General features: G+C 32.1%; 1 protein-coding gene across 1 annotated transcript; it reads left to right on the top strand.

Annotated features, from left to right (window-relative positions):
* Positions 1-754: 754 nt before the first annotated feature.
* On the top strand, positions 755-10,915 carry LOC106072076 (mitochondrial outer membrane protein SLC25A46-like). The gene is made up of 10 exons (XM_056005110.1): positions 755-982; positions 3,213-3,255; positions 4,154-4,211; positions 4,305-4,382; positions 4,821-4,921; positions 5,321-5,377; positions 5,538-5,595; positions 6,314-6,529; positions 7,685-7,825; positions 8,931-10,915. The coding sequence occupies exons 1-10, from the start codon at positions 835-837 to the stop codon at positions 9,189-9,191; spliced, it is 1,161 nt and encodes a 386-aa protein (XP_055861085.1). The 5' UTR covers positions 755-834; the 3' UTR covers positions 9,192-10,915.
* The last annotated feature ends 785 nt before the right edge of the window (positions 10,916-11,700 follow it).

Consider the following 11,700-nt stretch of genomic DNA (forward strand, 5'->3'; position numbering starts at 1 on the left):
CTCTCTCCGGCTAGTGCTGTCTAAGGCTATGTCTTCCCAATGGTCAGTATCAATTTTCACTGACTTATCACACCCACGTAACGGAGGTGGCAGCGACCAGTTTTTCTTGAGCCAGACGCAAGTTGCCCGTACAGAATGATTTTCGGGATGTGATTATCCTCCATCCGGCGAACATGTCCGAGCCAGCGCAGGCAGCGTTGCCTGAGGACTTAAAGATGCTTGGAAGGCCCGTTCTCGCAAGGATCTCAGTATTACACACTCTTTCTTTACATGTAATTTTTAAGAAGGCAGCGCAAGTTTAGTTTTCTCTCTTGCTTTGTGTAGGTAGTCCACGACTCACTGCCGTACAGTAGCGTGCATGCCTTGTAGACCTCCATTTTGGTCGCTGTGGTGAGTTTATGGTTTTCCCAAACTCTTGGTCAGAATCTAGCGAAGGTTGATGCGGCCTTCTCTATATAGTGAATATATAATTCTGTGTTTAATATCCCATTCTATTTTTTTAAAAATCCGTAGAATGGTGTTGATTGATTTCTAAACTTTGAAAACTAAATATCATCGATTTTCCGAGATTCGGGGCGACTTCCCTTACAACTTGAAAAAAGAGTTACGTTATAACAATCTCTCTCTATATATATAGGTCTGTGATTTAATCATTATCAGATAAAAAATTTATTTCCGTTTTTAATATTTAGTATTTAATATATAGGTCTATATATTCTGAGAAATCTTTTGTGTTGAAAATTTAAAAAAAAAAGCTTATTTCCGGTTTAAATGAAAACAAACTTTCCCCTCCAGTAAGGTCACTTCTTCAGGTTATTGTCTGTGTTTGTTTTGATGGGAACTCGTGTAATGAACGAGTTTGCGCACGATCCTTCTAAAAAGAGAGAAGACAGCGGTGAAAATATTCGTCAAAAACGAGATATAGATGAAGATTTAGATCCGTACCCTACTAATGTCTCACCACCCCAGTCGCAACCACCCGGTAAACCAACTTAACTTGAACTTCGAACTTGTTTTGTCACTCTCACTTGAATTGAGCTTTAACTTTATACGTTTATTACTCTAACTTTGATCTACCAGATCAGTGTTTCCCAAACCTTTGACCTATGTCACATGTGATAGAATCTATGTGTACCCCTTTTATAATTTTTGTAATGCTGAGTACCCCTCGCCCCACCCTACATTTTAATTTATTAATAAAGTTAACAGAACATAATAATGATAATTAGAAATCTAAATAAAGGGTATTTTTTAAAATCAGCATAGACTGATAGAGTATGATAGAGCATAGTCTAGAGTCTAGATCTATAGACCACTATAGTTATTCAAGTTATTGATGAGGTGCAACACTGTTGCCAACAGTACCCGCTCCAAATCTTCCCCTACCCTGGACTGGGAGTATGCATAGCCCACTTTGGGAATCACTGTAGTAGATCTATATAACATCTAGTATCTAGTTTATAATCTAGACCTGAACTATATAGGTAATAATCTATATTGAATCTATATCATATATATATAATGTATAGAGGTCTATATAATAAACTGATATAAATTAAAATATATACATAGTCGTCATTATAGTAGATAAGTAAATCTAGAGTCTCCAGCTAAAATCTAGTGACTCTAGTAGTGTCTCTAGTCTTTTACTTAAAATTTTTATACTCTAGTGACTCTAGTATCTCTACTCTAGCTCTAGAATCTAGTTCTAAATCTAGATCATGAGCCTGGATCTGTATAGTAGTATAGTCTATATAAAGTCTATTAGTAATTAGTTATTAGATCTAGAATGACTGGATCCAGATATATATTATTAATTATTATAGTCTAGAGATTCTGACATTTCGGTCTATATTTCTATAATGAGTAGACTTAATAAAATAATAAGTCTACTAAACCTAAGACATAAATGTCATAAATCATAATAATCTTATTTAATTTTTTAAAAGTAATGTCTGTATTTTAACAGATAAGATCTAGTCTAGACTCTAGATTAGTAGATCTAGAGTTACAATCTAGACTTAAGTGTCTTAAGACTGAAGGTTGAAGTTCTGACTGACAGTCTTGCTAAGTTAAGAGTTATATTCTCAGTTAGATCTAGAATCTAGATATAGATCTAGATCTAGATACTTCTCTTCTTAGATTTACCTTATTATACTAAATTATAAGCTAGAATCTAGATTTAGAAAGACTTGTTTTGTACTCATAGAGACTAAATCTAGAATCTAGATCTAATTGTCATTAAATGACATTATGTTGATTTTTTTTTTGTAGAATTACCTAGACACTAGTCCTTGCTGAATCTAGATCTAGTCTTATTTATAGATTATAATTCTATTCAGATTTTTGTAGATCCAGCATTAGGCGTTCTGATATCTCTAGAATCTAAATATTGGGCATCCCAGGCCAGTGTGAAAGGCATTTATAAATATCATTTTCTTTCAATAGATCTCCTAAAAAAAGACATTTTTATTAAAAATAGCAATTGAAGGGAAACGGGAAGCTTACAAATAGGTAATTGTAATCTTATCCATATTGTCATTATTGATGCACTTTTGGCTAAAAAATAACTGGAGATATTTTTGTTTATTATAATTCAATTAAGCAGTAAAAAACTTAGTTATAACTATTTTACTTAAACTCATTAAAAAAAACAAAGTTAACACTGTAATTATTACGATATAAAGGTATAAAAATTCCTCATTTGATTAAACACAATTATTATAAAAAAACATAATCTAGACACATACATTTTATTATCAAACACAAAATATGGCAGTCATAGACCAATGCTAGTAATCTATCAATATTATTATAAATATTAAATAATTTTAAAATTTGAATCTCATAAGTCTGAATTATAATTTAGATACCGCCAGTATGTAAGCCCCCACCTGGCAAAATTAGTATTTTTTAAGCTTTATTTATATTCTAATGGTATTAAAATATTATATTTTTTTGAAACTTGACATATTGTTCTATTTTTTTAAAGTTGCTTATTTATTTATTGATTAAAGATCTTACATTTTTTTTTTTTCAAAATGTTTTTTTTTGTAAGTTTTTTAAATTCTGAGTTACCCCTCTTTGGTTAGGGTATGGGAAGAATTTTTCAAACAGGAAATAGGAGCTATTGGGTTAATATAAAATAAATTATAAATGTGTTCTGTTTTATATTCAAAATTTTGTAACTTAAGTTGAAATTTTTTTTTCAGATCAGTTACAGAAGTTAGCAGGTCTAAGTGTGGGATTTTGTTCGTAAGTATTAGTTTTTAAGGGAATAAATAACTTGTTGCTCACCTTTAACAAATGTAAGCAAAACTGAATAGGAGCTTGAGGTTGATGTCAATTTCTTAGCTTCATTATGACCATTAGATTAGTAAAATAAAATTTCAGTTCTGTAGATTACCTGACATTACATTTAGGATACCTTTGTATAGGTATTCTACTTATTAAATCTTATGTCCAAATTGGGACTGCGCTTTGTAAAATTAGTTATGAAATCTTTGTGCAATTGTAAGTAAGTTTAAAAATAGTGAGGCTAATTCTAATGTTTTCATATTTATTTATTTCTATTATTTGTTTAAAATTTCTTCTTTATTGGAAATGAACTGTTAACTTCTCATTTGTATTTGGCTATTTCAATTTCGACAAGCTTTATTCTAAGATTGGTTTTAAAATGAATATAATTTGTGTGTATTTGTAATATAGTTTTATAATAATAATAATAATAACATTAATAGCTTTTATATAGCGCTACTTTCATGCTTATAGCATGCTCAGAGCGCTGTGGTTTAATCTCATTTGCGGACCAGTGTGTGTTTGGGGGGGGGGTGTATCTTGGAGAAGGTTTTTCATTCTACCTTTAGGCGCTCAGTAAACACAACTCTTCTCAGGTCAGGTATTGAACCTTGAGCCCTCTTAATAGGTAGCCAAGCCAAGTTCAAGCGTACTTAGCCTCTCTACCACGCTTCCCATTATAGTTATTAAGACAAAGAGCTTATCATGTGATTTGCAATCCTATCGAGTTATTTGACAGCTTTTGATATGTAATTGGATGTATTCATTCCTTATCTGTTAAGAGTTTCTAAAGTTGAAAGCAAGACATTATAAAAAAAAAGACTTAAAATTGTTATTTTTAACATTTTTATTCCAGAATATTTGCAGAGCAGTTATTATCCCATCCATGTATAGTATTGAGAAGACAATGCCAGGTAAGACTTATTACTAAAAGTATTTCCTTAGTTTTAGAAGCAAAAGTGGTTACAATTTCTAAATACTTTTGCACTGTTCTTTCATTTGTTAAGGTTCACCATTCTGGCTATTGGTACCACCTTACTCCAATATCTCTACTGCAGACTGTCATCAATGTACAGAAGACACAGGTTAGTCCTCAGTTTTACTTTAGTGTTATCTCTTATCCAGTGTACTGCTTTTTCCAGCTCTAATGTGTCATGTGTACATTTGTTTCCACTGCTGAAGTACATCGAGAATAATCTGAGTTGCTTACATAACCTTCTAGTCTGCACAGCTGAGCAGAGATAATCTACTGGTCAGTGGGCTGTAATTCATGATTATTTAATTATTGCAATTAATCAATTAAGAACTTAACCAGGCAGTTCATTAAATAGAAAGTACATTTGTGTTAAGATTTGCAACAGTGATTTACAACTATACAAGGCTTTCAAAAAGTGAATTCCAGTCTTTGACAACTATATCTATTTATAGAAGTTAGAAGAGAATATATTTGAAATTAAAATAGAAATACACAAAAAGTTATATTTTTAACATTAATAAAGTCATAGTACAATTTTCAATCATAGGGTGGCCTGGTATTGTGGAAAGGTCTTGGAGGAATGTACATAGTTCGTGGCATAAGTATGGTATCAGAGACAGTCATTAGCGAAGTCACATCCTTACCCAGGTGTGTATGATAAACATTTAAGTGGGTTTAAGTTTATATATATATATATATATATTTTTTGGTCAGATTATCAATGAAATTTTCCCATATAATAGTTTTGTTTTTCTTTGCATGTAATACTAGTATCTAAATATATATCTTTGGTCTATTGCTTGCTTTATAATTGTTTCTTGTTAAAAAATGTATATTCCTCTTACATTGTTAGCATATATTTTAGTTGTTTTTTTTTTTTCTTTTCTTGTTAAGATGAAAGGGAAAAGAATGAAGAAATATATTTTGTGACAATTAACTTTTGTTATTTTCAAAATTTTAATGGACTCATATTTTATGACGAATTTTTTTGTTTTTGTTTTTTATTAGTATAATTAAAATCAACTACTAGGATTTAAATATTTTCAGAGAAGCCTTGCGACATAGTTCACTGAAAAAGTTGGGTGGCCATATTTTACTAAAGGGGTAAGTTCTGACATACCCAATATTTTAGAAGTTGAATTAAGTTGTTGCTAGTTAATTTCAAACACTTAAATAACAAATAAGATAAAAGTTAATTAAACTACAATGATTATTTTAAGATGTGTTTTAATTAATAATTGTTTTTTTTACTGCTTGTACACAGACTCGTATTTGCTGTAATGACACCATTCTATGCTGCTAGTCTGGTTGAAACTATTCAGGTAAGGGTCAGACCAGCATAAGAAAATATGATTTTCAGTTGTTTTTTTTAATTGTATGTAAGTTATGTCAACTTAAAGAAGTTTTTAAGGATATTTGTTGCAAGATATTTTAAATTTCACAGCTGATACTTGTGTATCCTAGTGTGCTAGTCATTTATATGTTATTCACAACCTTTTGTAAGCTTCCATGCACTAAGGCTCCGTACTTTGATTAATCCCTTATAGCACAGTCCAGGTATCTGGGAGTGTTCTATAGGGTTTGCCTGTCTCTGTACTGGGCAAGACCCCCGCATGCACCAGTTCTGTTCCAAGACTAAATGTATTTTTGAATGTGTTTCTGAGAACACTGCATTCGTTGAGGATGTGTTCTACTGTCTCGTCTTCTGTGTGACAGTGTCGACATCTGTCCTATGGGACAGTTTCCCGCGCGAAACCGTGCCAAATTTGACTGATCCTTTCCATTCATCCTTCCTGTTCGGGCATTTGAGAACCTTCCTTTCAGTCCCATGCTACAATGGTCCCAGCTATTCACAACCCAACAGCAGTGTACCACCAGCAGTTATGCTAGGCACATTAGAATAAAGAAACAACATTTTTTTTAATATTTAGATCCTGCATATATTATTCACTTATTTATTTTACTTGATTTGCTTATTTGTTTATATTTACAACTCATTATAAGCTACATTTTACTCTGTCTTAAAATCGTTCCTTTCAGAGTGATATAGCCAGTGAGCGTCCTGGTGTGTTTGATATACTGTTAGAAGCAGCATCTAGGGTTCATACCTGGGGAGCACCACCAACATCTCGACAGATTGCTCTGTGGCACCTGGCACTGCCTACAGTTATCTTCAGATTGTCTCATTATATAGTCAACTCTATAGCTCAGTTCACTGTGACCTCTGCAATGCATCTGGAACAGCAGGAAATAAGGGTAATAAAAGGAAGGGCTTAATTTTGTTAAACAACGAAAGAGGGTGATCTTTTTCTTGACTTCAGAAATGTTGGTTGAAAAGACATACATCAATTTTACTTTAATTCCCAACATCACATTTAAAAGATTTGACATTCTGACCTGGTGGTCTATCCCTCACATTCTTCCTTTAATTTATGTAACTTAGATGCAGTTCATTTAGATGTAGTTTTTAGTGTTAGATAGCTAGTTTAGTTAGTTGGGTTGCGCACTTTATTAGACCGACAGTGAACATACATTTTATAGTGACTTTGCTAGACTTTCTGTTAGAGATTAGAATAGACTTCAGAAATCAGTTACTGCTAGTCTCTTGAGGGGTGAACATCGCTGTTAGTGACGGACTAGACTGTGGCCCATTAAACAATGTTTGAAGTTCACCTTGAGTCAACTTGGTCATTTGAGTCTTTGTTCCAGTTGGTACTTGTTTATTCTTGTGACAGATTAGCTTGCTCCAAGAGCTGGGGATTGTAATACATCACGCAGGGTACTCATGCACGTAGTATACTTAAATAACGTTAGAAATACTTCAAGTACATCTGAGTTACACATGCATCCGTTACATTGGATAGTTCATAGTCACCATCACAGTAGTTTATACACGTTCTCCTATCTAAATGTACAAGCAACTGTTCTTTGCATGCAGTAAAGCACATATATTATAATCTGTAACATTATGTAAAGACAATAGCCATTATAATTTTACACACTTTAAAAAGTATTCAGCAACAGGTATAGAAAGTTTCCTTTAGTTTGTTGCCATCACTGTTTGTTTTGTTTTTTGTTAGTGGGCTATGGAAATAGTTTTAAAAAAAAAAAAGAATTACTTTTTCTGGAAGAAGTCATTTTTTAACATGAATTTCATATTTTTAACTATCATGTAATCTTCTTACGACTTAAACTCAAATCTTTATTTATACAATTTTCATGGAAATTAATAGTTTAATGTTTATAATTATATTTATTACCTAATGTATGTAAAGTGTGTTATTTCACCTGATATGAAACATTTTTTACTGTGAAAACTTCTGAAATAGCTGTTTCAGAATGCGGTGGAACTCAATTTCAATTCCTTGTCAATGAAATTTGATTATTGATTTTTTTTTTATTCTTGCGCAGGAACAACCAGGGGAAGTTGGCAGAGAACCTAGTGCTTATGAAACCTATTTCCCTGATTTGCTGGCCACATTTACTGGAGGATTGTTGGCAGATATGATAACTTATCCTTTGGAGACAGTCCTGCACCGCCTCTATGTGCAGGTAAATGTTTTCATTGTACATATTTTGTGTGTTTTTTATAGCTTTTAAATAGCAAAACATTCATGCTTGTAGCATGCTCAGAGTGCTTAAATCCAATTTCTTTAGTGTAAAAGTGGTGGAAGGGGGTATATGGGAGAAAGGTTTTCATGCTGCCTTTAGGCGCTTGGTAAACACAACTCTGCTCGAGTCTGAAGTCAAACTCAAGCCCCCATCATAGGTAGCCAAGTTGTTTAAAACTGTTCATGTCTGACTTGATTGTTTTATTAAGTCAGCTATTGATTGACACATATTCCAGAATCACAACTTTCTAATAAGTTCAAATACATTTTTGATACTATTAAGTTAAAATGAATTGTACTCATGAGATCATCCAGTTATCTTTGTTCTAGTTGATGTTACATTGGCATTAAGTTCCACTGGCATTGTGTGTTATGAGCAAGAAACCCTAATTTTCTCTTCTCTTTTTTTTTTCTAGTGCAGATAATTCTTTGTTGCAGTATTAAAAAAATTTACTGCACATGCTCATGTCCTTTAATCTCTTGCTTTTTGCACACAAATCAAACTTCATTGTATCTTGATGAATTTGTCAAGCCCAAACCAATCACAAGAGCAGAAAAACTTTTACATTTGCTTAGAACCAATTTTTTTGTTCATTTCGCATTTTTAATGTTTAATCTTTTGATGTATAAATATCTGAAAGTTTTCTTTCTGATCCATGAGGCGGATGATAAAAAAACTCATCAGTTTATATGACTGACTGTTACAGGGGATGTGATGTGGCCAGCGCTATGACCAATTTCCTTTACTTTGCTAAATCTATGTCATGTACCAATGAAATTTTTGTGGACTTAAAGGTTTCATCAGAATCCTGAAGTTAAAAAACGTAGTTTTCACCAGGATTCAAACTTAATAGCCTATGGTTCAGAACTCAAGTACTTTACCAATTAACCATCACAATGTATTACGTATTATAGTTATTTTGCTTGTTTATATCTTTACTTTTAAAACTACTAGCTATATCCCTGTACAAAAGCCTTTTTACAAAATGATGATAATCTTAGAACCTTATTGACATTAAATTGCTGAAATTTTGTCTTTGAACCAGGGCACTAGGACTATAATTGATAACACTGATACTGGGCTAGATGTCATACCAATAAACACACGCTACGAAGGCTTTCTTGACTGCTTCACATCGATTGTCTCAGAGGAAGGGCTGCAAGGCTTATATCGTGGATTTGGAGCTTTAGTCATTCAGTATTCAATTCATGCTCTCATACTAAGATTAGCCAAGTTTGTTTTTGAGAAACTGTCCCTAGAGTTGAATAGACGAAAACCAAACCCTAGCAGACATTTACGCCCCTGAAAAAAGTAAACTTAATGCTCTAATCAGAATCAGTCATTGTATGAAAAAGCTAATATTTAAGCAACCCATTATTACTAGTTGGGAAAAAAAGTCATTACTCTTTGGTTGCCTTAAATATGTATTACCTTCTCACTTCCTTGCGTCATTCATTCCTTGCAAGCAAAGAAGAAATATGATCTGTTCAAGGTTTAGTCACTTTTAAGGGACTCCCAATGCAAGTCTATTTAGAAATATCCTTTATTTATTTCAGGAAGTCCTTATAGTTCTAGTTAAAAACAATTTAAATAGCAAGTGGCTGATACATTTATCAGTTTGTAAACATTTACAGAATAAAAATATGTATGTCAAACAATCTTATTTTTCCTGTTTTTTTCAAGACTTGTTGGTTACATTTTTGATATAATTCTTGAAATAGTTAAACACCAAGTTAAGAATGAAAAGTTGTTAGAAGTTCATTGTTCTTGTGACATTTTGTTTGGTTCTTGTTTCTATAGATCTAGACATTGAGCAACAAAACTCGGCTGACTGTTTACTTTTGAGCCGCTACAGAATTTTACAGAATAAGCGTTGTTCTTGGATTTTGTTGTGTTTTTTGTTTAAAAATCCTAGAATTGAACTTGACACATTTTGACAGCATATTCTTACAGGAGGAAAACAATTTAGCCTGTGGTGTAAGTCCTTGGTGGTGCCATTGTCTCATGATCATTTCATTCCAGAAGTTGTTGAATGTAAGAGTAAATATGTTTGGGTTGGGCCAGTTTTTGGCTTTGGAATTTTATTATTATTTTTTTTAAAGCCTGTGTTAATGAAGCCAATAGATGTGTCTGTTTTACTTAGCACTGTGTAGTAGATGGGAAACTAATCACTTTCTGGATTAGTCATCAACATTCAGCTTTTAGCATTCATTTGTATATGTATGTAATAGTTTTAAAAACTAGAACTCTAGTTTTAACAGAGAACTTTGTAGCAGATTGGAAACTAATTACTTTCTCTCTGGATTAGTTATCAACATTTAGCTTTTAGCATTGATTGGTATATGTATGTGATAGTTTTACAAATGATGTCATGATATTATGGACATACTGTAGTTGTGTGGGTGGTTTGGGATGTAGTACTGCAGTTTGCATTCTAGGAGCCTTTAGTTTGATCAGGCTCATATCATGATGAAATAGTCACTAATATTGGGCTCAATGTTAGATCATGGATTGGGTTGCTTCATCCAATTAATTAGCAGTGTAAGGGTCTCTAATTAATGTGTGCAACTAGATTAACACCAGGACATGGTTTGACAAGGAATTAATAATGTCTTGTGAAGTAACGTCTGTAATTTATTAGATAAGAAGATATGAGATCTATTTATTTCTGATCATGTAGAGACCTATTTTCTTGTGTCTACCAACCAATTCTTAATAATTCTTGAATTTTAATATAGAAGACCATGAGGTCAAACGTATTAATGATTTATTTCCCTTGTATGTTATATAGTCATTGCTGTTGATATTTTTGTGCATGTTTCATCTTTCATTAGATATTTATTTGGTCTTTTTCCTTTTTAATTAACCCTGTAATTTATGTGCAATCATTTTCAATGTTGATTGGTTCTCATTGTTGCTCGTTAGGTATTTTTAAATAAATATTTTCAGAGCTTTCACTGTATATTATTTAAGTCTGGTATGTAACACTGGAATCATACTGTACAATTGTAATAAATACCAAATGAAATGTTTCACGTCTTGTTTAATTAATCTTATCAGATGAAAGTATGTTTTCAATATAGCAGAGAAGTGATGAGTACACTTCTTCAGTGTCATAGTTTCATACATAAAATGATTTTGAACACACTTGACACTTGCTGATATGTAATAGATGAGTAGCCATGTCTAAATAGATTCCTAAATACTTCTTGTGTGTTTATTAACAAGGAAGAATCTTTTTTTTTTTTTTTTTTTTGACTTGTCCAGTTACTTTGGCTGATGATTCTGCAACAATTTTATTTATGCAAAATCAGAAGTGGTTGAGAGTACATGTACCTAGATAAAGTTTCTAATCAGGCTCTCAAATATTGCTTGATCTAAATAAAGCTTTACTTTCAGTTCAAAAATAAATTACGAGTGCAGTATTTCACTTGGCCATCTAATCAAATGGACAAGATAAAACAATCCAATGCAATCAATTTTTTGACCTTTTCAAACAGGAGCTTTCATTATGGAGAACAGACTTCGGAAGTATTGCTAAGTTATGTTTTTTATAAAAAAAAATTTTCAAGTTTTAGACCATAAGATTCAAATTTTACACTCTAGCATTAATTTTTTTAGTTAGCAGCTTTTATCTTTGAATACAGCGCCATTGAAACTGATTTTATGTGTATAGTTTAAAATAACTCCCAGTCTTCCTCTAATCCATTTCTAAATTGTATGTTTAGGTCCCACTACATTATTTTCTCATTTTTATTTCATATTGCTTTCCTTTTCAGTTATACAATATTGGACATCAATCTGATCATAACAAT

The sequence above is a fragment of the Biomphalaria glabrata genome, chromosome 1 (genome assembly GCF_947242115.1).
Source record: "Biomphalaria glabrata chromosome 1, xgBioGlab47.1, whole genome shotgun sequence".
Lineage (NCBI taxonomy): Eukaryota > Metazoa > Mollusca > Gastropoda > Planorbidae > Biomphalaria > Biomphalaria glabrata.

Excerpts from the sequence above, each read along its gene's own strand:
- LOC106072076 (XM_056005110.1), top strand. The coding sequence starts at position 835 with ATGGGAACTCGTGTAATGAACGAGTTTGCGCACGATCCTTCTAAAAAG. Across the intron at positions 3,256-4,153 it reads CTAAGTGTGGGATTTTGTTC|AATATTTGCAGAGCAGTTAT; the intron begins GTAAGTATTAGT and ends TTTTTATTCCAG. Across the intron at positions 4,383-4,820 it reads TCAATGTACAGAAGACACAG|GGTGGCCTGGTATTGTGGAA; the intron begins GTTAGTCCTCAG and ends TTTCAATCATAG.